At 38.6% G+C, this 25,489-nt stretch overlaps 2 protein-coding genes across 5 annotated transcripts in view; one reads left to right on the forward strand and one right to left on the reverse strand.

The window, feature by feature from the left end:
* The window catches only part of LOC111343702 (uncharacterized), a 42,146-nt gene that overhangs the window by 8,034 nt on the left and 8,623 nt on the right, over positions 1 to 25,489 (reverse strand). For 2 of the 4 annotated variants that reach the window (XM_022950885.2, XM_022950884.2), the window contains exons 4-8: positions 20,346 to 20,623; positions 17,854 to 18,124; positions 4,170 to 4,250; positions 3,382 to 3,441; positions 1,847 to 3,179 (exon numbers count right to left, since the gene is read on the reverse strand). In XM_022950885.2, the coding sequence (XP_022806620.1) occupies positions 2,854 to 3,179; positions 3,382 to 3,441; positions 4,170 to 4,250; positions 17,854 to 18,124; positions 20,346 to 20,623 (1,016 nt within the window). In that variant the 3' untranslated portion in view covers positions 1,847 to 2,853. Of the gene's footprint in view, positions 1 to 396; positions 451 to 634; positions 762 to 1,846; positions 3,180 to 3,381; positions 3,442 to 4,169; positions 4,251 to 17,853; positions 18,125 to 20,345; positions 20,624 to 25,489 lie in introns of those variants that run through there. The other 2 variants (XR_015992418.1, XM_088735830.1) reach the window with 2 other exon arrangements.
* LOC148721967 (uncharacterized) lies at positions 23,601 to 24,903 on the forward strand. Its single transcript, XM_088735850.1, has 2 exons — positions 23,601 to 23,778; positions 24,620 to 24,903. Exons 1-2 carry the CDS (start codon positions 23,644 to 23,646, stop codon positions 24,785 to 24,787), a joined length of 303 nt encoding a protein of 100 aa, XP_088591976.1. The 5' UTR covers positions 23,601 to 23,643; the 3' UTR covers positions 24,788 to 24,903.

The following is a 25,489-nucleotide window of genomic DNA, read 5'->3' on the forward strand; positions in this document are numbered from 1 at the left end:
AGTTTGTGTCTGTGAGAGCAGTCCTTTATTCGTGCATATGCTGGGTTACACGCGTGTGTTGACTGAGGGTAAATATTATCATATTACAATGGCTAATGTACTGAAATCAGGTGGATGTAACGTCACAATGTTTACATGCTCTAATAAATTAATCTTCAATTTTGAAGGATTAAGGTTCAAATCTTCAATAACTTTGACTAGGGTTTAGATTGTCCGTCTTCAGTCAATATATTGCAACGGCGAACAGATTTATTGCTCAGGATATGAACATAAATGGGGATCTTCATACAGTTCACAGATTCCCTGACATTCTATTAATTTCTTTGCAGGGAACCGATTGAACACCCCTGAAATTAAAAGTCTGAAAAGTGATTTCATTACTTTTGAAACCCATACCATTTCAAACTGCATAAGCAAATTTATCATCTTTGGCCTCGTGTCTTGTCAGATCTAAGATAACGGATAATGGTGTTACTTTTAACTGACCGACAAAACTAGCACTGTTCTAAAGTAAAGAGAAGCAAAATTGTAACCCCAACCTCAAGGTTGACACAAAAATCAGTTTTCAGTGTTTTCAGTTTTCAGTTTTTAGTAAGATTACTGTATGCATATAGTAAATACACAACAAATTCACCTTTTGTATCCAAAATTGATGAAATGCACTCATCAATTGTTCTGCAACCCTTCATAGCTTCAGTAATTTGATTGTTTGACAAATTTGGAAACATTTCCTTTAACTTCTCTACATCAATGTCTTGGCCCTATGAATGTCCAGTGGAACAAAACAATAATAGAAGATCTTAGCATCATAAAAGTTCATGAAAAAATTTTACAAATCAAATTACAAACCTCACACTTGTGGTCAAGAATTGTTTGTGGGCTGAAAGAAAACAAAGTTCGTTATACTAGTGATGCACTAGTATAACGAACTTTTACATCGTCCATTTGTGGCCACAAATGGACAAAAAGGTGGAACATACCATACGTTCATGCCAACTTGTAGGACCAAGAGCAAAACCAGAACCTGTGAGGTCCAGCAGTCTACCTGATAGACCCTGGCAGGAGATCTCAGTGACCTTCTTGAAATCTAAAACGGTGAACACCTCTTGGTTGTTGTCGACTATTATTCTCGTTGGCTAGAGGCTATTCTCTTGAAGAAAATGGATGCCCAACGCGTGATAAAAAGCATGGAAGCTATCTTCACATATGGATTACCAGAAGCTCTACGCAGTGACAATGGACCATTTGCGTCAAAGGAATTTGAGGGTTTCCTAGAATACCTGGGTATAAGACACAAGAAAGGCATACCCTGCTGGCCACAGAGCAACAGAGAAGTGGAACGCGCAAACGAAACAATTCTGAAGATAGTGCGAATTGCTCGCATTGAAGGAAAAGATTGGAGAAAAGCACTTGAAAACTTCCTCTTCCAATATAGAGTTACCCCATATACTGTTACTGGATTGTCACCTGCAGAACTACTGATGGGGAGGAAATTGCGTGACAAGCCTCCTCCAGTAGAATTCTCCAAAGACCGTGCAAAGGAAGCATATTGGCAACAGTTGCTGAGAGAGAGGGACGCTCATGTAAAACTCCGCCAGAAGGAATATGCAGACAGAACACGAGGAGCCAAACAGAGCGATATTCAGGAGGGTGACAAAGTATTATTAAAGCAGACACATAAAAACAAGCTCTCACCAAACTATGAGCCAGAATCTTACATTGTCACTCAGAAAGATGGAAATGCTGTCGTCTTACAAGACACAAATGGGAACAACAAAATGCACAACATTGCTCACATGAAAAAGTTTGTGGATCCTGGCACTGTTGACAAAGGTCAAATAGATTCGCAGCCGCGCCTAGTCGAGCAACCAGATCAGCAGCAGGTACACCAGAAGCTCCGTCTGGCCCCTTACCTTCAGTTGCTTCGCGCCCTGTGCATGCCAGGCAAGCGCCCGCCTGGATGCAAGATTATGTATGCGCATAGTTAAATGTTATCCAGAAGGAAATAAGAGACTCTGAACTTTTTTTTGAACACTTTATTACTTGTTTGTTTTTCTAATAAATTAGGGGGAGATGTAGTGTCCCGTATGTTGATTATAATTATTATTATTATGGGCTAGAATAAAGGACAGAGAGCATGTGTGAAAACATAGGAACGAAAATAAAACTACGTTGTTGTTATAAAGACGGAGTTGTCCATTACCTCGAAGACACCACAAACACCACAATTTCTTTAGAAACTTACCCCTTTTATTCAGAGTTTTTTTTTTGGCTGTTTTTCTTTCCCCTTGCGGCTTTGCAACTTGCTCAGGTGCTCCCAACAAAACTGCTAGCTAAGCACACTTAATTATGATCTCACATGTAAAATCGCCTATTAATTACACAACAAATCTCGTGGAAAGCTCGATTTAACGCTCCAGTAGCGTCTAGCAGTTAAACTAGTTCAATAAAATAAAGTCGTTGAAAAACGGTACATGCATCGCAGTTTAGCGATACATTCAGTCACAAGATACAGTCTCTTCTACTACACATTACAAATTGTTTTCCCTGAAGAGTCCACGCGAAACCACTGTCGATTTTTTTTTCTTTTTACCACAATATCGACGTCAAATAACACGATTCTTTCAGTTCATGACAGGTTGCGTGACACGTTGACGCGAGTAGCGTTTCTGTGCTTTTATCGACAACGGTAAATTGGCCAATCAGATCGCATAACTGGCAACTGGGGTAAAAAACTTTTTTAAACCCGTAACTACTTTTACAACTAGAGAAAAGACTAAAAGGCTGACAAAAACCTAGAAGAATAATATAACATTTTTACCGAGTTTCCTAATATAAATTTCAATACAAAAATCAACTCCATTTTAATAATTTCTCATTTTTTTCTCTGAACATCTTTATAATGTCGTTTGCAACATCGTTCCTTCCCAGCTCTTGGAGGACGTCTACGAACTTTTTCAGAGTCACTTCATAACATAATACTTGCAGATATTGCATCAAATCACTCATTGCGCTTCCTCCTACCTTCTTGTTCTCATTTTCCATAAGAAGGATGGCATCATAGGGAACTTCAAACCTGATTGCAACATCTTTCCAGTTCTTTGAAATTGATTTGGTTTCGAAATTCAGTTTCAGACTTAAACTCTCGACTTGATACAAGTAGTCAGCGAGCAGGACTTCTAACGAAAGGACAATCAAATTGACAGAGTTAAAAAAGAAAAAAGTCATCAATATTATCATCCTCACGATAATGCTCATTTGAGGACACCTCCGATGGAAGAAGAATGCATGGTTCCTACAGGTGGGCAGTGAAAGCATGGCAATGAAGGCTTCTTAAGTTGCATGTGGCATTGGTTCTACACTCTTATGAAATTAACATACCTTCAGGGATGTCATTCTTAGGAGTATAATTTGTGCTGCGTCCTTGATCATCCAGCCGAACTGTAATATTGAATGAATTAGATTATGGTGAATTCACTGGCAATTTAGCTTTTCCAGTTCCAGGGCATTACTACTTGGATGGAAGGTCTGATGATGATTGGGGAGAATAAGTATCTTCGCTTAAGTCTTATCAAAAACTCCAAAAAGTCAAAACGTTTGATAATATTAACATTTCGGAGACTTAACAATCTGAAAAAGACAATGAACATTTCTATTATATTAAAGCCACTACATGATAATATGGTAGATTTTATACCGGAATTGGATGATGTACTACAGTTCTAAATTCTAAGATCACCTACACAACACCATTAGTGTTATCACGTTCATCTGAAAGTACACATTACTTACATTGCCAACTGTGTAATGTCTGAAAAGAGTTAAGCATTGATGGGGCGATCTTATTCTGATGTATGGGAGTTGCATTTTGTATTTGTAGGCGAATTCGTGAGGTTCAACTTTAAAATACCAAAGCATCACTGTTGTAAATAGCAACTGCTAAGATCTGCTGAGGGTCAATTTGATAAGTTATTGTTTACACTTACAAAAATGACCACTGACAATAACGACTAAATAGCCACAGAAAAGACAAAGAGTCGCTACAATGTTCCCTAGCCTGTGCTGAAAGTCTTTCTCATTATCAAGGCTACAGAAAAGGGGGTCATCGTTTTTCTTTTTTTTCTGAAGAATTCAGGATTAATATGAAGAAGGAAGGACTGACTCTTCACCTGTTGAATTTTGTCCAATATTTGGCTTGTTAATCACGCCTTGTCCAACGCCAGACTGCCCCTGCTCTTCTACTCGGTCATCTGCGAAAAAAGAATAATGATCAATCATTCAAAAGTACCTTATTTCTTTTCAGCCCAGCTTTCAAACACTAGTTTAAAGAGAGATACAGCCATAACAATAACTATGAATAGGTGCTTAACAAATCTAATAAACGAGGATAAATCAAGAAAGTGCACTTCAATACTTCATAAGAACAGCTTGAGCTAGATGCCACTCTATCAGTAGCTACGCTATCGCCATCGGAAACTAATTACAATGTCGAAAGTTTTGAAAGTCAGCCTCAGATGATATAGCAGGAAAACAAAATACTCGTATTCCATCATTATAGCAACCGGTTGAAGACAAACAGCAACAAATTCAGCAACCTTAGGATGCTGCAGTGTGACTGCCATGGGCGACTGATTATTTTTATTGGTAAGGAGAAACTCTAACCGCACAATTTTCAACACGAAACGAAACGATACGTATAAAACTGCAAATAAAACAGCGAACGAAAACCTATTACAATGGAAACTAAGCTAAATGCACAAGGAAAGCTACAACGAGAACAACGATGAAAACTACATAATGCAAAACTTACATTTGTTGCGATGCTGTGGATTTCCTGGCTAGTGGGAAAATAGCTGCACGAAACGAGTGACCAAAACAATCAAACACTGGACAAATACTGAACAAAATACTGGACAAAACTCAACAAACTACGATGAACATTACTGTTAAATACACGCTACGTTACGTAACGTTACATAACTTTATGTAATGACAAAAAAAGCGCACACAAAATTTTATTACAATTAGCACTATTTCTGCAAGTATAATAAACAAAAAATATGGCGTTTGCGATCCACACGCAGAATTTCTAACATCTTCGTCTCCTTCGCTAAGATCGTCAGATTTGAGTCTCCCTCACCGGAAAATCGCTTCACAACCACGATTCTCTTCTCGGGAACGTAGTGTGCTTTGATCACTGTTTTGACACTGAGGATCGAGAAAAGGTATCTTGAAAGCCGTGTTGGGCTCAAAAGAAGAAGCGTTCAACGACAGTGTACATTTTGTGATTTGTTTTGATAGCAAATGGTTTTGAGAATCCACTCTCACATGATCCTAGCGCGGGAGAATTCGTCATGTAATGCCTCGTATGACTTACACCGTAACATTGGCGACGAGCTGAACAAACCCACCATGGCCTCGAACCTACCATTTTTTCATGCATTTGACTCGTCAGGCGAGTCAGGAACCCCCGCTCCTCACTGGAAGAAATATCTATTGCGATTTCGAAACCCGGCCTAAGTGTGGCCTTAAATGTCAAGGACAATCAAGATAGCGTGCATTGCTGCCGAGGCAGTGAACAATATCTTCGACACGCTACCAGACACCGAAGCATGGGAAGGCGACGATCCGTTAGAGAAAGCCATAACCGCTCTCACGAACTTCTTAGAGCCGAAAAGGAATGTTTCCTTTGAAGAATACAAATTCAGACAGGCGAAACAAAATCCCAGCGAGCCAATTAGGACGTACTACACTCGTGTGGTACAACTAGTGGAGCCACGTGAATTCACAGACATTGATCGCGAGATCAAATCTCGAATAATCCAGTATTATACGTCAATTGTTACGATTATACGATGTTTATACGATGTTTATTATACTTATAACAAACAAATTTAACAGATTTATAAATTTATACAACCAGCATGTAGCAACGCTAATCGGGGCAGATTGTATAACTTACAATAGAATTTAGCAAAATACATCAATATTAAAATCAGTTAAGTAAATGCATAGAAATACGTATACACATATATTCACAAATAGCTAGGATTTACATTAGAAGAGCAAGAACCTATAATAAGACATAGAACATAAGAAATTAATAATAATGGCTACTAGAGTTTAATTAATGATAATTAGTAATTTTAAACATTAACGTAGACATCAACATAATCATCCTCATTACCAAGTACCGCGAGTAAAACTTTTTGAAAGGATTTTTTCTAAGTTTACGCAGGTCAGGCCTCAGGCAATTCCACAATCTAGCTACGAAAATGGAAAATGAATTAAGTTGAATTCTCAGTCTTGATTTCTGAACATATAAATTACCAGCATCAGAAAATCTAGTGTTGTATGTATGAACGTCAGATGAACAGGTAAAAAGATAACAGATATTCTGAGGTGCAGAATTGGTAGATATGTCATGCATAAAAGAACATACTGTTTCAAAATAAAGCATATTGAGGGATAAGACATTAGCAGAGACAAACAAGGGAACAGCAAGAGATCTGTTTCCAGCAAAAAACATAAGCCGAAGAGCTCGTTTTTGTAAGATAAAGACCTTCCTCAAATAGAATTGTGCAGCTTGGCCCCAGGCAGCAATTCCGTAATGCGTATATGGGAAAATCAGAGAATAGTAACTTTAGATTAAAGTATTCAGAGGAAAGTTTTTATTGATGAGCACACCCAGGAACTTTACATAGTCTTCACATTCAAAAAAAGTATCAATATTTGAGGCATTATCGTATATTCTTTTATTACACACAAAACGAGAATTTTATTTCATAAAGCTGATCATTTCTAGAAATCTATACACATTATTTTCACATGTGAAAAAACCCTATACAGCCACTCAGAATGGCCTACGGCTCTTTCACGAGTCAAAGTATAACCAAGCGAATTTCTCGAAAAAATTACACCGTCGGACGCTCGCTTGCTCGTGCTCGCAAATTTTTTTTGCAACTGCTCACATGCTCGTATTCTTAATTTAAAAGCGCTCACAGATTTGGCCTTTGCTCGAATTGCTTTACTGATATCGTACTAGGATTAAAAAAAAAACCTTTTGTAAGTGCATTTTCCGTTCAGCACTTTAGTCCCTTGATGTACATGTACTGCGATATTTTCCATTGCCATTAAATTTGCATTGTTAGTGAGTTTTTGTTTGTAATTTGCGGTCAGAAAAATATTTCAGTTAAAATTCTCGTGTTATGTGCAATAAACAGCTCACGACATAGAAGTTGCTTTGTACAGGGTTTTACTCACTCGTTGTTTGTGTCAAAAGCCCTCACTTGCTTGTACCTCACTCGTTCGGGTATTTGACACTAACAACTCATGAATAAAACCCCTTACAAAGCACTTTCTAGGACGTAAACTATATATATCAATCTGATAGTTAAGCGTCTTTTGTGATGGTCTAAAGATGACAAAATTGGATTTTTTTACATTTATGGTCAGCTTATGGTCAGTTTTCAAAAGCGAGAAGAAAAGCCCTCAGCGAGCCAACTACAACACTGAAAAACATACAGGAGTACGGTAAAACCCTCAAAATATATGAGATTCAAGCAGCATATCTACACAGGGGAGGTTGAACAGCCTGCCCAGCGTATAAAAAAGAATACCATGGCTGCAGGAAAATCGGACACTTCAAGTCAGTTTGTCGTATCACTGGACAACAAAGTCTTCGGCACCAAAGGAAGCACAGAGAAAGGTTAAAACCCTTAACAGCAATTACGATAGTGGGGACGAACATAGGTTCCGACTTCACGTGCGGAGCGTCAACAAAAGTAGAGCTCAACACCCTTAGTTCCAAGTGAAAATCAAAGGAACATGGCTCAATATTTTAGTGGATTGCAGATCGAGCATCAACTTGCTCGATGAAAGGACTTTAGGAACATTGTTGATCGTCCAATACTCCAACCTACATCTACGAGAGTACAGCCCTACAAATCCTACACACCCCATTAGATGCTCGGAAAGTTTGAAGCGAACAATGTCGGTAAGAACAGCAAGGCGTCGCAGGAAACCATTTTTACATCACCAAAGGGGCTGGGGGATCTCTGGTCAGCTGGCGTGCATCGCAAAATCTACCACTCTTCTCGGTCGCCGCACCCTTATCATCCCAAGATAAAATGACCAGCTATCGCGGAACTCGTAGAAGAATACAGCAATCTATTCACCGGTCTGGGGAAGCTCAAAGACTTCCAAGTGAAATTACCTATTGACAACAGCGTACCGCCATCAGCCCAACCACACCGACTAGTACTATTTTATGTGTCAAAACAACCAGAAGAACAACCAGAGAAAGCAGAATGGTGTAAAGGAGAAGGCGGATGGACCAACGCCATGGCCGGTGTCTCCCGTTGTTTTCGCCCCGAAGCAGAAGCAGCCAGGAAAAATACGAATGAGTGTCGAAATGCGGCAAACAAATCAGGCAGTGCAGCGGGTACGTCACATCACACCAACAATCAAAGAGGTGCTCAATGATTTAGACGGCGCAACCATCTTCAGTAAACTGGATCTAAACCAAGGATATAATCAACTTCAGCTTGCACCTGAGTCTCGCTACATCAATACCTTCAGCACCCACGTGGAACTCAGGCGGTTCGCTCGACTGAACTTTGGAATACCTTGCACTATCGAGATATTCCAAAACGCAATCTGTGAAATTCTCAACGATCTACGGGGAGCAGTCAACCTCGGCGACGATATCCTAGTCTATGGAAGGACAACTGAGGAACATGACCAAGCCCTGAGGAACACCTTCCAACCTCTACGCGAGAAGGGGCTCACCTTGCAGATAGGAAAGTGCGTGTACTCGAAGGACAGCCTAGAGTTCTTCGGATACATATTTTCGGTCTCTGCGGACCCGAAGAAAGTTGATGCAGTCCTCGACCTACAGCCGCAAACCAACACTACCGAAGTTCGCAGCCTAATCGGCATGGTGAACTACTACTCTCAATTTATCAAAGGATACGCCACTATCACTGAACTCCTACGGGAGCTGTCACAGAAAGATACACCTTGGCTCTGGATCAGGAGACATAACCAAGCCCTTAATCAACTCAAAGAAGCCCTCACCAACGCACCTATTACCATGTACTTCAACCCAGACAAAGACGCCAAGATTGTAATCAATGCAAGTCCCGTCGGTCTAGGCACAATCTTCGCTCAAACTGATCCTGCATCAGGAGAGCAGAAAGTTGTAACCTACTCTAGGCGAGTTTCAACGGACGTTGGAGAGTCGGTATAGCTAGAATGAGTGCGAAGCTCGAGGAGTCATGTGGGGTTGTGAGTACTTTGAACTGTACATCTATAGAAAACCCGTAACCACCGTCACCGACCACAAACCACTTGTCACCGTATTTAATGACCCAGGGTCGAAACCACCACCACGCATCAAGAGGTGGGCATGACGACTCCAGCCGTATCAAGAAAGTATCATCTACAAGCACGGCTGCGACAACCCCGCAGACTTCATGTCTCGACACCAGCCAAGAAGACACCCGTGACCAGTCTACAACAGAAGATAGCTGAAGAATTCGTTGACTACATGGCGTACACCTCAACACCAAAGTCATCAAAGCTTGAGAACACTACGTCTACAACCGACCACCGTCAAACCTTGCACGCAGTCACCACAGCACCAAAGTCAGACAACTAGTATACTCACAACGTGCAAACTGATGTGAACAATGTCACCTACAAAGCTCTGGAACACCTCAAGGCAGAGCTGCTGGTCTGCTCTTCATTGACTATCCTTCGTGGGATCAGGATTGTGACCCCCGAATCACTACAAAAAAACATCATTGATCTAGCTACAGGGGGGATACCTGCTAGTCGTCACTGATGACTTCACAAGATACCCGATGGTAGACGTGATATAAACCGTATCATTCCCAGCTGTTGAGCCTCGACTCAACAAGATCTTCGCCGAATGCCGAATCCCGGAAATTCTTTGCTTCGACAACGGACCAATATTCAATGGCAAAGACTACGCACACACCCTGCGGTTAAAACACCGCAAGGTCACCCCGCCATGGCCCAGGGACAATGGCGAAGTAGAATGCTTCATGTGTAAAGTTAAGAAGACCATTGAAGCAGCGAAAGTTGATCATCGCCGACGGAAAGAAGATTTGTTTGATCTAATAGGTAATTACTGAGCCAATCCACAAACGTCGACAGGCATACCTGCAGCAACAGCACTGTTCAACCGACCAATACGCACAAATTACGGCAAATCATCCCCGCACAAACCTGAGACTCGTCGATCTGAGACTAAGATGACGCCTCAAAGCAAAAGATGAAGGAATATGCGGACAGCAAGAGGTATGTCAAACTGACTAATCCATCTGAAGGGGATATGGTACTTGCCAAACTCAAACCATCGCACAAGAAATTCGCGACACCATATGATTCAAACCCATACATCGTAAGCCAACGCAAGGGTGCAAATGATAACAGCAAAGAGGGCTGACATTGAAATAGCTAGGAACTTGTCCTTCTTCAAAAGTGTGGACCCTCATACAGCTGTTAAGCCGGAAACCGAGGTCGACGACGAGGAACTGGAATGAGGACCAGAGGATCACAGTATTGCAAGAAGCTCCTCCGATCATAGAACAGGCAACTCAATAGCGTTACCCTGTGCGAAACTCGGGGAGACCCCTGGCATACCTCAAAGACTATGTAGGATGTTGATTACTATGTTTGATTACTAAAGAGGACTGATTATAGTCTAGTTGATGTAGAACGAACAAATTGTTACCTACGAACAATCGTCATCAGAAATAAATCAAGTGACATTTCGAGATATAGCGGTGTGATATAGATTGTACCACTTCATAAAAATAGTACTTGTGTTTTGAATTATATCATCCTTCTTTTAAAAAGTTTCAAAAGGGGGAGGGATGTAGTGTTGTTACTGTTGGTGTTAACTAATTGTTTAACCGGGTCACCTAGATCATGTAACGCAATGGAATGGATAAGACCAGAGTTTGAGGAATAAAACGAGTATCAAAAACTACCCCAATCACTCTAAATCAAATTAAATCGTTTTCATAACATAGCTACCAGAGCCGCGCAATCAAATTCATTGTACGTAAGCGTGCTCAAAATCCCGATGGTGGAAGCTGACAGCGTGAGCAAATCGCTTCGCCAGAATTTTTTTTTCGCGTGAGCAGCCATTGTTTGCGCGGAGAAAAATAATATATTTCGCGACAATAATAGATACAAACAGAGACTCGGCCCACCGATCCCAAAACGAAGACAATTTTCCGACCTTTTCCCTTGGGTTAGAGTTCTTTACTGAGGTAGAAAAAGAGAGAAACAACGGAAACGGAAACTCAGCATCAGTGCCGTCACGATTCGCTTCACTGTCCGAGGGCGAAATGCAACAAATTTTGACATAAAGACACTCGTAAAACCAAACAAATGACAAAAAAATAAATGATTTTTTTATTTAAACTGCAGTAAAATAAAAATAGAGCTTTCAACAGAAACTTTGAAATAAAGCCAATTCCTATTTTGCTTAATATCTCGCTTACTGCGAACAATCACTTCTGATATTGTTGTCCGTTTTTCATGTCGGATTTGATGCACAATTCCACCAGCTATGTTATAAAACAATTGGTTCATGCTTTTAGCTGTGCACTATCGAGTTATGGAGCACGTGGGAAGTTTGGAGAGCACTCAAGAAGCTAGAGTTGCCCGAGGCTATCGCCTCGGGCAACTCTTACGCTTCTTTCATGCTCTCCAAGCTACCCACTTGCTCCATAACTCGATAGTGCATGCTAAAGCATGAACCAATTGTTAATTAAGACATGTTTTTTAATCACGGGACTGAATAACAAAAAAAGGAGAAGAAAAAAAGGAGAAGAATGTCACAAGTGTCCACATGAAATCTGAATATAAAGCTAAAAGAGTAAATGAGCCCAAAAATCGAACATTTTCAAAATATGGTGGCAACAGCTGAAAAATGGATTCGGCTCATATTCTCAAGTTAGGTTGGACTAAGAGTGAAACTAACCACTGCAACTTTGTTTGGCTGAATATCGATTTATTTTCAAGAAGATCGATAACAACTGAATTCCACCAAAACGTGGCTTTTGAGGTTCAAAATTTCAGACGCATCTCGGAGTGTCGCATCATAAAATGAAAAAACCTGGATTGATAAAAAGTACCAAATCTGGAAAAACAACATCAAAACATATGTTGATTGTAATATAAGCAATTCTTGACCATTTATTTACACAATCTCAACTCATCAGACCTACTTTCAACCAGATTAAAAATAGGTCAAAAGTAGCCCTTGATTTAACTATGTGCTATAAAAAATAATTCACTGGAAATCTCGTTTCGGAAGGCAGAAAGTAATTCTTTTGGATCTCCAAAGGATTTTTTGGAGAAATGATTCTGGACGATTGAATCAAATTTTAAAGTTGGGTAAAATGCACCGATTCGACGGTGTCGTCAATTAGTCGAAAATGTACACAAACTCAATTTTTTCACATTTTACGTCCAATCTACTGCTTATTTAATATACAATGTGCTCTCACCTTCCATGTTTCGGACGATTGCAGTCCTGAAATTGTTGCATCTCCCTCACAATAGTGATATTACTTAGAAGGATAGTCAGCACCTCCTGATAATGATTGTCCACTGAGCGTATCTCAGGGTTTTTGATTTGAGGTTTCTCTATTCCCATTTCGTTGAAAAAGGGGCTGTAATTACTTCACGTAAGAGATCTTTGCTTAAATGTTAGTCTTAAACTGAACCACAAACCAAATGTAAGCACAATTTTGCTGGTTCAGAAACGTGATTCTTGTGGGCGGAACAATGCTAATTAACTCAAAATGAGATCTACTGAAATCGACAACTTTGCAAAAACAGAAGATGGTACACGTGAAACACGTGGCTTCAGGAACTTAGGTCTTGTTTTAAATATACGAAACATTTCGTGATTAAATGTATCGTAATTAAATGTATCATGGTATTTTATCATGGTCATTTATCATGGTATGATAAATACAACATTTGTGAAATCGCGTGCCAGTCCAAGTTGTCAAAGTTTTTCGATGGGATCCTACAGGAGATCTGCACCGCCCTTGAACTAGACATTTCTTCAATAACCAGCAAGCGGAAGCAGCCCTATATAGATATTTTGCAAGAATTAAACAATTAGCTAATGCAAACCTTGAACTCCCTGCCTGGGAAAGGACCCGCGCCCTCTCAGCAAATCTAACAGATTAATACTAACGTACCTTGCTGATCCACTATAACTAAACTGGGAAGTGTTTTTTAGGCTGTCCATAAGAAGTCATTTACTTCTTAAATTTAATTGACTTCAAAGGGCAGATTAAGCACAACATGGATTTGTTTACTCTTTTTTTGCTAGCAAGATATATATGTTAGCTTTTACGCAGTGGGCGTGAAAATTCTGTTCTGATCAGACAACAGGCCTATAATGTGTCTTTACGCATCATCTACACTTTAGAATATATCGCCATGTAATTCACTGATGGCTTTGAACCCGGCCGTAATTGAGGGGGACAAATGACTTCTTACTCAGCTAGCTTCCTCGACAAGAGTACCAAACAACAAGGTGTGGTAGCCTCTGGGAAAGAAGTAGTGTAAATATAAATCAGTTGAATGTTGGCTCATACAAAATTTTCAGTAAAGGTTGTGGTTTTCAAGTTTGAACTCTAATACAGAAACGACCTAAAAAAGAACGAGCTAACTTTACCGATAGATCGAAACTGACCTATCACGACCGACTTACGTCACTGAGTCTTACAGCCAATAACATCACGGCAAAACCAACCGATCATTTCACACGAACTGGAATAAGAACATTCTACTGACAACAATCATTCACTTGACTCTGATGATGACTTCCGCACAGGTTGTCGAAACGTCAGTCACTACCACCGACAACAGTCCTTCTCAGGACTACACTCACCCGGACGATCAGACTACACCTTCACATGTTACCCCCGGGTTCAAGCCATTTACTGCAATACAGCTTCTTTAAAATAAACAAGTATTCCAACACTTAGAAGACAACGAGTCAAGATTATTGATTCCTTCTCTGACTGGTCGTATGTAAACGCCGGGGTCCCACAAGGGACTAAATCGGGTCCGATACTATTTTTGAGTCAGTTTGCTAGACATAACGTCTCGTAGTCACGTTCGACGCACTAAAAACTACTATAAAACGAATACAAGAATTGTAAAAACGTGTAAAATGGTATATAAAAAGTCACTTGTAAAAATGTAGCGGAATTCCAAATCGATTTCGATCAATTACGATCCTCATCAGTAGTACTCCGCCATGTTTAAACATGGCGTATTTTAAGTATTTTAAACATGGCGGAGTACTACTGATGAGGATCGTAATTGATCGAAATCGATTTGGAATTCCGCTACATTTTTACAAGTGACTTTTTATATACCATTTTACACGTTTTTACAATTCTTGTATTCGTTTTATAGTAGTTTTTAGTGCGTCGAACGTGACTACGAGACGTTATGTCTAGCAAACTGACTCAATTATCGAACACGTTCCTGGCCTCGGCCCACAAAATTTCATCACAAGATACTATTTTTAGTTACGGTGAATGAGCTTACTCCAACCAATTTATTCTGGAAGTACGTTGATGACCTAACCATTGCTGAAGTTCTACCTCGAGAAGGTTCATGAACTATCCAAACCACCCTGGATGATATATCCACTTGGTGTTCTTCAAATTACATGAAATTGAACCCAAAAAAGTGCAAAGAACTCAGAATATGCTTCCTACGTAACCCTCCCACTCTATTACGGTTGACTATTAATAACACCTCAATCGAAGTAGTAGAAACTCACAAGCTCCTAGGAGTGCTCATTCAGGATGATCTAAAATGGCGTAGTCACATTCTTAGCATTACAAAGAAAGCTGCTCAGCGACTTTATATCCTTCGTGTCCTGCGCCGCAATGGCCTACCATCCAAGGATTTACTTAGTGTCTATACTGCTCTAATACGTTCTGTTTTGGAGTACGCATGCCCGGTATGGCATTCCAGCCTTCCATCTCACCTTGTGGACAATTAAGAACAGATACAAAGAAGAGCTTTCAGGATAATCGAACCACTAATTTCTTAAAGAACTGAATGTAATGTTTTGAATTACCCCACACTGGAAGAAAATAGGGAACATCTTTGCCTCGAACAGTTCAAGGAAATTAAAAACTCACAGTTGTCATCATTAATTCCACAGAAAAGACTAGACGCTCACGGCCGCCAGCTGCGCTCCAGCAATATCTTGACTCTTTTTAAATGTAGGACAAAACGATTTCAAATAAGTTTTTTTCCCGCAATGACGTCAAAGCTTAATGAATTATCGCAATAGACTTATATCACATTTGTAATAATTTATCAATAGAATCTTGTGAGCCGGTAACCCAGTCCCCCGGCAAAAGTTTTAATTATATAGTCTCATTTAATTTGTAAATATTTTTTGTAATTGCTTGTAAATATGAAGTATTTCATTTTAGTGCCGAATTCATATCTAATAAACCATTACCACTGCATTTTTATCTAACGGCACATCTGAAGTGATGGGCTATGTCATTTGCAGATCTTTCGCTCTTTTTTACCTAATTATAATGAGCTTTATCCACCTAAAACAATGATTTAAAAAAATACCATGATACGTTTAATAATGATGTATTTTGAAAATCACAAATGAGGTTAGATGATTGTTTACTCCTGTTTCGTATATTTAAAACAAGACCTAACTTCCTGAAGCCACGTGTTTCACAGTACAATGTTCTGTTTTTGCGAAGTTGTCGATTTCAGTAAAATCTCATTTTGAATTACAAGCTCCCTTAAATTTGACCGCATAACCCCTATTTTAGTCGACCTGCACTGGCTTCCAGTTTCCGAGCGAACTTAATTCAAAATATATGTATTTCATATGTTTGTTGTTAAATTCAAAATAATTCTGCTCACCCACAAAGCTCTTCACCAGCAGTCTCCTATCTACATTCAAGACCTGATACGTCGTTCTTCACCTTCAAGAACGCTCCGGTCATCTTCAACATTACGCCTGTCTCCTGTCAACTTTAATCTCAAGTTCTACGGCTCTAGATCTTTTTCTGTTTCGGCTCCTGAACTGTGGAACAAACTACCTGATGAAATTTGTTCTTGTGACAATTTCAATCTCTTTAAACGTAAACTTAAGACTTATCTTTTTAAAAATTATTTTAACATGTATGAATTCTCTTCTTATCCATGTCTAGCGCCTAGATCTTAGACACCCGCTTTTTGTGAATATTTAAATCTCTGTTAACGTAAACTTAAAGACTTACTATCAAAAATTAATTTAAAATGTATATCTCTATTTTGTAAAGCGCTTAGATCAGGTCTGGATAAGCGCTATATAAGTAGCTCTATTATTATTATTATTATTATTATTATTATTATTATTATTATTATTATTATTATTATCAATTAGCGTTGTTCCGGCCACGTCAGAATTACGTTTCTGAACAGCAAAATTCCGCTTACATTTGGTTCGTGGTTCGGTTAAAGACTAACATTTAAGTAAAGAGCTCTTATGTGAAATAATTACAGCCTCTTTTTCAACGAAATGGGAATAGAGAAACCTCAAATCAAAAACCCCGAGATGTGCTTTGTGAACAATCATTATCAGGAGGCACTGACTATCCTTCCAAGTAATATCGCTATTGTGAGGGAGAAGCAACAATATTAGGACTGCAATCCTCCGAAACATGGAAGGTAAGAGCTTATTATATTAAATAAGCAGTAGATTGGACGTAAAATGCGAAAAAATTGAGTTTGCGTGAGTATGTGTACATTTTTGACTAATTGACGACACCGTCGAATCGGTGCATTTTATCCAACTTTAAAAATTGATTAAATCGCCCAGAATTATTTCTTCGAAAAAATCCTTTGGAGATCTAAAAGAACTACTTTCTGCCTTCCGAAACCCAGATTTCCGGTTAATTATCTTGTATAGCACATAGTTAAATTACGGGCTACTTTTGACCTATTTTTAATCTAGTTGAAAGTAGGTCTGATAAATTCAATTAGATTGTGTAAATAAATGGTCAAGATTGCTCAAATGGCAATCAACATATGTTTTGATGTTGTTTTTCAAGATTTGGTAATTTTTATCAATCCAGGTTTTTTCATTTTGTGACGCGCGCTCTGAGATGTGTCTGAAATTTTGAGCCTCAAAAGCCACATTTTGGCAGAATTTAGTTATTATTGATTTTCTCCAAAATAAATCGATATTCAGCCAAACGAAGTATGCAGTGGTTTATTTCCATCGAGACCTACTTCACTTTGAAATATGGGCGAAATTGGAATTCAGCAGTGGTCAGCAAATGTTTGACCATTGGTAACATTCGCTCTTAAGAATCCTCCAGAAGTTCAAGTAACGAGTGCAAAAACTTTTCAAACTGAGATGATTTACATCGTTTTGCGAAAAAAGTCCTTTTTTAGCATCACCAAATGTCGAAAACAAAATTTTTGAGGTCTGCGTTTTCGAAGTCTGCAGTCTTCAGACTGAGTTTTCGAGGTCTGTGTTTTCGAGACACCCCTGTAGTAAATGTAAGAAATTAAAGTGCCCCTTAGGGGTATCTGAAAGATTTTGGTCCTTTAAATGTTAAACCAATTTCTTCCTCTACTGTGCCTTTTTCATTAAGTTATAATGATGTAAGTTTTGAAGTATCAGTTCATCAATAGCTTTCAGAACAAGAACTATGAATATTAGTTTGCGAGGAGTTATTAGTATATGACAAACGGTCTCACATGAAAAACATGACTATACCATTTGTACTGGTCCGAACTTACCTTTTAATAGTAAGCTGACAAAATGGTGATCATATTGATGCCCCAGGCAAAGTGGTCTGCCATCTTCAACCGGAAATTCTGGTCGAATATTATTTTTTGACTTATTCCCAATCAAATCAATGCATGTTTCATAACGGTTTGCTGCAGCAAAGATAATAAATTCATCACCCCAAACACCATCTTTCTCCATGTTGGCCAAGTATTGATCCCATGTACTAAACTGACTGCGTTGCTCATCGTCTAGGAGTACATAAAGATCAGTTCTATCTGCCTGTATGTAGAAATTGAAAACCAATCATTTCCGTGAAGTGTTGTACATTACATCAATCGGCGCTATCTCAAGATTAAGACACTTTGTACCCCTTAGTACTCTAAACCACATTTACAGGTCACTTATCCAACCCTATTTGTTGTATGGTATAGTCACGTGGGGTCAGGCGGCAAAAATTCATAGAGGTAAAATTCTAATCCTTCAAAAACGAGCCCTTCGCTTAATGTACTTTGGTGACTACAGATCTCATGCAATCTCATTTTTAGTTTATTCTCGTTTTCTTCCTTTGGATATGCTTTACTTTAAATCAGTTGCCATCATGATGCATGACATATCCAGTAATTTGTCACCTTCTAAGATATCTAATTTATTGATCTTCTAACATTTATTGACCCTCTAACATATCTAACTTATCAAGCTAATATTCATCCCCATAAGACAAGATCATGTTCAAGAGGCGACTATTTTGATGAAAATTCAAGATTAGATATACAAAAAAGGGCATTTTCAAGAAATGGTGTTAGAATCTGGAATAGCTTGTCTTGTGAAGTGCGCCAGCTATCAAAATACAATTTTAAGAGTAAAATTCATGATTTCCTCCTCCAGAGACTCGAAAAACATGACGATTATATTGATTTGTCTACTTTAATAGCACAACTATAAGACCCCAGCTTGTTCTGTTCTCTTGCCGTATCTTAAATGTATTAATGTAGTTGTAATTTGTCTAGAATTTTGAATCTCTTGCTCTGTAAATCGATTTATTTTATAATATACGTATTAAACACTGCCCGCCTCGACCAGCCTTTGCTAATTGCGGACAGTGCATATTTCTTTTGTAATATTGTAATATATTGTAATTAAACTGATTGTACACTGATAAGTGTTGCAACAAGAGCAAGGACTTAAGAGCCAGTGACCAATTTGCAAAGCAGCATACATTTAACAATTATTCAAAAAAGACAAAGTGGATATTGTTGAATAATCTCTAACATCTTGGGATCTTAAAGTTAAAAATGGCTGCCCCGTAAGGTGATTACATTGAAATATGACACAATCCTCAACAAATCAAAGCACAGCGCCACTACATTATTTATATTGTAGCCTGCGGTTATAAGCGCTGCGCACGCGCGTCGGGACTCTGTCTGTTCCATGTGCTCGCAACCGATTCAGGTTGTCGTAATTAAACCTCTGAGTTTACGTAGTGATTCCTTCTTTATTGGCACAGTCATACATCTCTTTACTCACCTGAGCAACTGTACTGCTTAATTTGATTCAAGAGTACTTTAAAGCTCTTCCATAATGCAAACCTGCATTAATTTGGGAAAATTAAGAGATGGCCAAAGAATAGACCTCTTGACGCTCGAAGTTATTGAGTGATCTGAATAAAGTTCTAAAGCTTCAGACAGATGCTACTCCCAGATAAAATTTAGTTACCTATTTCACTGCCAGATATATATTTAATACAAGTGAAATACCACATTTGTAGTCAAATTCGCGTGAACTTAATTTCATGATTGTGGTGAGAGAAGGGGATTTTTTTTTGTGATTTCAGTATGCAAAATATGAAAGAGACATTAAATTTTGAGATTCATACATTCTCAACTTATATATTTAATTCATTATATTTTTCAAAATGTCTTAACTTTTGATAACTGCACGAAAGATATTGACATAGGCTGTGGAGACTAAAACAGGCAAAGAACAGGATTACCAAGCAAGATGTTATAATCAAAGTGATAGAGCACAATTATCCATCTAACCAGGCTTCAATAGTTGAAGTGAAAATTGTTTAGGGGTAAACTGAAAAATTTACCACCATAAAGAGATGTAGAAAGTAAAGCTCAGAGGGTCAATCCAAGGCTTCAATAATTTTAAGTGGAGTTTAAATGGGATGTTTAAGTCCTTCAGGCTTAGGTATGTTACTAGCTCTTGTGTCAAGGAAATGGACTTCAAGTCATGTTATCATCAGAATATTCTTACCAATTTAAGGAAGTTATTGAGTTTCCTGGAGTTGAAGATTTTCATTCTCACATGGTTCAAATCAGGTCAAATAAAATCTTCGTCGGATGAATGAATCAATATTTGATGTGCCCATAAAAGGTTTTTTTGCCGCGAATAGTTCACTCAAAAATGTGACAAAAGTGCTTGACTTGACATTGAGAGTCAGTCATTGAAACACTGCAATGTTTAACATTGCTTGTATAAACACAAGTAAACCTACCCGTTTTGGGTTCTCCCTGAGATACCGAACTAAGTTTTTCCTCAATTCATCATGTTGGATGTTCTCTCCTTTGACAACATTAAGTTGTTCTGATAAAGCAAAGAAGAGGCAATTTCCTGATCCTGCATTCTCAGAAATTCTAAAGCCCCATTCTGATACAGCCTTCTCCAACTCCCTTCTTGGGCTGCTACCTTCGTAACTGTTGAGTTTACTTTCACTGATCATATCTTGCAATTGTTGAAGATTATTTTTGGAGGCTACTTTTACAGTTTCAGAACCTAAATAAAAACAAACATTTATGCTGTGAATAATTGATTCCCCAAAATTATCAGATATGTGGAGAATGATCAAAAGTATAACAAAATTATTGAATGTGACTGCATGCCTACATGAGCATATGCATCGATCATGTTTGCACAACTGGTCAGTATATTTTATACGTATCATATTAAAAGCATGATGTTTCCTGCATTTCCCCAAGTTACCTGTCATTTTTTTGCCTCCTACAGGAGGCAGTAGCCACAAAAGTAGAAAAAATGATTGAATAAATAGTTAGTAATACTAAAAGACATGCTATGAAGAAATGTGGCATTGAGAGATGTTAAAGTGTCTCATCCCCACCCACCACTTTCCAAGAAGTCTTACTTATACTTTTTTAAAAACTGAAAATCATTCAAAAGGCAAGTCAGTCACCTAGCACTTCAACAACGACAACTAAGAGTTCTAGGAATACAATTTTCTGAATAAAGTATCAAGTGCTATCATAGCCTGGGTTTTCAAAGCTTGTACTTGAATGATCAAGGAGATCAAGTTGCAAAAAGTGACTGAACAGCCAACACTTTTTAAACCAACAAAAACTCAATAAGCACACAAAAGGACATTTATGAGACATAATTTCACCCATTTCACTAACTTCATACTGCTTACTGGTATGATGATCTTCGCATGATGAAAGTGAAAAAGAAAGATGTTGTGAGTGAGAGATGTTTCAGATCTACAAATCGAACCTGTGTAAGTACTGCATGAGGCTGCTTACTAGAAGCTTAAATACAAGCCAGTCATACCAAACTAGTTTGAGTATTTTTGGTTTTATAATGGAGAGAACTGGCATTAAAAGAAACTGTACTTTGATACATTAACTTCGTTGTAAATATGTGCTTGAGTGATTAAAGATTGGTAGAACAAACAAACAAGAAACAATAAATTAACAAACTATTGGGCAGAATTTAATTGTATCATATAATTCTTTTATCAAAAATATTGTCCTTCATATTTTGCTTTAAAAACCTACTGGTGACTGACACCCTATTGTTAAGAACGTGACGAGAGCACTGGGCAGTTGTGATACATGCCATCTCACCGATTTCAATGAAACTTTGCCAGTTCAAAGGATCTACCCCAAAACTCAAAAGGGCAAACTGGTTTCTGCTTTGATTATTTCCGGGGAAGATAGACCCCCTACCCCGTTTTTCTAGGTTTTCACTGAAAAACGGCCTCAAAATAGGTAAAATGTAAGAAGCTCTTACTGCAACTGTATTTAACAAATTACTGTGATGGCTTACATACATATTGGTACATCCTTAATAAACGTAAGATACAAGTTTCAGTCGATTTGAATGACGGCTTGTTAATCAACAAAGCAGGTTAATAAATTAGTGTGTTTTTACACTTTTCGATTCACTCAGTTATTTGGTAACTTTGAGGTCAAATATCTCTCCTTGCCAGAAAGCTACAACACTAATTTGAACACTCCTTTCTCTTCCATTCTTTCATCTCTGAAAGTCATTAAGAAAATCTTTGGGCACTGCCATGTTTTTGTCTGGAATGCCTTTTGAAATCTGCCACTGTGAAAGCTTCTCTCAACTCGTAGTTACTAAAACAAGCAATGACCTACAATGACCTAAAACGACCTACAATGAGCTACTGTAAGATCCCTGTAATGACGTAAATGAAGACTCTAGAAAAAAGGCAAAAAAAAAAATGGAGACATGTGTGCATTAACGTAACGTGTTTGCTTTTTGTCTACTGAATAACAGGCCAAATGATAACAGAATTTGTAGCTTGGAGATAAACTTACGGTGAATTATAATGAGACATGTATAATGACGATAATGATAAAAAAAAATGCGAAAAAACCTTTGGCTTAAGATGTCTTTGAGGGTCTTATATAACAAGCCTCCCATAATTTCACACTATCATGAAGCTATGAGTCGTATTTGGCCTGTCAACACCTTTTACTCATTGCTATTTTCAGATCAAACCATTAACAAGGTCGAGTTTGACTAATGGTCGTGAGTCGTGGGTCGTGGGTACTAGTCGTGGGTCGTGGGTGTGGGTGTGGGTGTGGGTAAAAGTCGTGCGTGTGGTTTATACTTAATAATAAAAATAACCATTTAAAATATTAAATATAATAATACATAAATTTTATACAACCCTGTCATTCATTAATTTAACTGTTCTTTCTTCTAGTTGTTTTATTTTGTTTATTCAATTTACCCCACTTTACGTCTATTTTTATCCATTATCTCACTGTCAATGAAATTAGTTTCAGTTTCGCGACGCATTCCGAGATCTCGTTTGATAACAAAGGAAAGAGAGATAAATCTTGTAATTACACACTGTGTACACGTTTTTCGAGCTGTGCGGTCTGCGTTCTGCGTTTTCGAGGTCTGTGTTAACGAGACACCTGAGTTGATTTGTACGATTGTACCAAAAATGATTTCATATGGTAGAAGTACTATAACGTTAAAATTGCGATAGCGCTCGTGAATTCTATATTTGCGGCTAAAGTCAGGGGCCAAGGAACAAAAGTTGCGAGGCCTCGTCTGATAACATCAATGACAAAAGAAAGATAGATAAATCTGGTAATTACACACTGTATACACAAAGGAAAACTGATTGCGCACAAGTGGACTGACTCAAAAGGCACACACATAACCTCTGCAAGACTGGTACAGCTCGACAGTGGAAGATCGTAAATGCGATATTTTTGATAAGAATTCAACTCCAATGTTTACATAGCAGTTTCGCTTACGCATTCCGTGATCTCGTTTGATAACAAAGGGAAGAGAGAAGATAAATCTGGTAATTACACACTGTGTACACGTTTTTCGAGGCATGGGTATTCGAGGTGTGCGGTCTGCGGTCTGCGTTTTCGAGGTCTGTGTTAACGAGACACCTGAGAGAATATTGTTTTGTACGATATCACATGTACGTTTCATTGTTCACCTAGAAGTATTGCATTACTACTTGTGTGCCCCGGGTTTAAGTTTTCCTGTTTTAGTGTTATTTAGTCCTTATGTCAGCCAAAAGAACTTACGCAGAAGTTGTATTGGGAGCTGAGAATACTCCAGATGACAACCAAACCTGGATGATAGCTTACCAGCAGGAAAGCGAAGAAGATGCCCTGAAAAAGGCCATCCAATTAAGCAAGGTATAATCATGGTTATGTATTTTCACTGTACAGAGGCTGGTTCATCCAAGAATTACCAGTCGGTAGGCTCGTCGGTCAGCCGGACAGCTACAAAATAAACACATTTCTGGGAAATACAGTCAAACCTCCCGTAAGGAGGGGGCTTTGGAATTTTCTGTTTTACGGTTTTGGCTGTGTTTTGGATCGGATTTTCGCTTTTTCTGCCAAAAAAGTTGGGTTTTTTTTCCCGTTTTTCGTTTTTTTTTTCCTGTTGCTTACGGGAGGTGGTCGCTTACCAGAGTTCATAACACGATGGGTCAATATTTTGCCTCATTAGCATATAGTAAGTTCAGAGACATACCCCATGCGCCAATACCAATCTAAATCTCGTATAATAACTTTCAGTAGCCACAAAAATATTTAAGCTTTCAAAAATATTCATTCAGAGTTTCGTAGTTTGCTTCTCATAAACTACCTAATACAGCGAACGGAACAAGTCTCACGATAGTCACAAATTGTACCTTAAATGTTCTCCAAACGTTAGGTGGAACTGAGCATAAACTAAGGAAAAATTTCCTCATAATCCACTATCCACTAGTGCGATTAGGCCCATTACTGAAGCCATTTTAGGTCATTTCTTTCAACATATTTTGAGTACAGTGTACTGTATGTGCATTTTTTTTTTTACATTTCAAGTTTATTCTTGTAAAAAGTCAGTAGTTTTTGTCAGTGAAGGGGGGGGGGGGGGGTGAAACTAGAGAGGTGTTCGCTTGGGAATGCTGGTCGCAACCGGAGATTCCACTGTAGTACCCTTGCCTCTCTAGCTAACTCAACACTTGCGGCTATCTTATTCTTGTTTCAGAATGACTCAATAAGTGATAGCAGCAACGAAGACTGGTCCATTGTCCAAACTCCTGGATTTGGCAATAAAGGAAACAGTGGACAGGATGGATCGAGTTCTTCTGGTTACATTCCTGTAATCGATTTGACCGAAAATCCGTCGCCAGCGAAAATAAAACAGACAAGGTAGGAGCAGTGTCATTTAGAACCAATTTATTGTGCAGTACTTATCTGGAAAGAACTACGTAACAAATAAATGGCGCTACCAGTTACTTCTACATCGACTTCGGAGTAACCGTGACGGTAAAGACGGCGAGTTTCGCCAAAAATATAAGGCACCTCGTACTTAATGATGTACACATCCAGATTCCTATCAAAAGAGAGCATTAGCCCAAATTAAACGAGAGAGTGCCGTTAATAGAAAAGCTTTTTATCTTCGCCTTTTCCGGGCTTCAACACAAGCGTGAGAAATTAGAAAGCCATGACGTCATTCTTAGAAACAGGTTGATTGTCATGGTTTCCAGACAACCCTATGAAGACAAAAGAACATGCCCTCTGGCTTTCCCGCTCCCCCATTCCATGTAAATACAAGAGTGTTACTCCACGTTCTTTCTTGTTGTTTTTTTGTTGGGTTTGCAGTTGAGTCATTGATTTCCCACAATTTGCATTGTTTCCATGAACAAAAACTTCATTCTATCTGTGTCCACTGTAAATAGGGAATCCTCTACGGACTCAGAGACAAGTGATATCGAGGGGAACCCAGACAACATTCTCAAACAAGTCAAACAAAGAAAGTTTGATCCTGGAATGTGGGAGAGTGCTTTAGTTTCAGAAGTGGAGAAACTTCCATTGGGCATAGACGGTTTGGTGAAATATACCATCGTAAGAGCCA

The sequence above is a fragment of the Stylophora pistillata genome, chromosome 10, assembly GCF_964205215.1.
Source record: "Stylophora pistillata chromosome 10, jaStyPist1.2, whole genome shotgun sequence".
Classification (NCBI taxonomy): Eukaryota; Metazoa; Cnidaria; class Anthozoa; order Scleractinia; family Pocilloporidae; genus Stylophora; species Stylophora pistillata.

Coding starts and splice junctions, on each gene's coding strand:
- LOC148721967 (XM_088735850.1), top strand. CDS start 23,644: ATGTCAGCCAAAAGAACTTACGCAGAAGTTGTATTGGGAGCTGAGAAT. Junction 23,779..24,619: donor AGGCCATCCAATTAAGCAAG/GTATAATCATGG, acceptor TTCTTGTTTCAG/AATGACTCAATAAGTGATAG.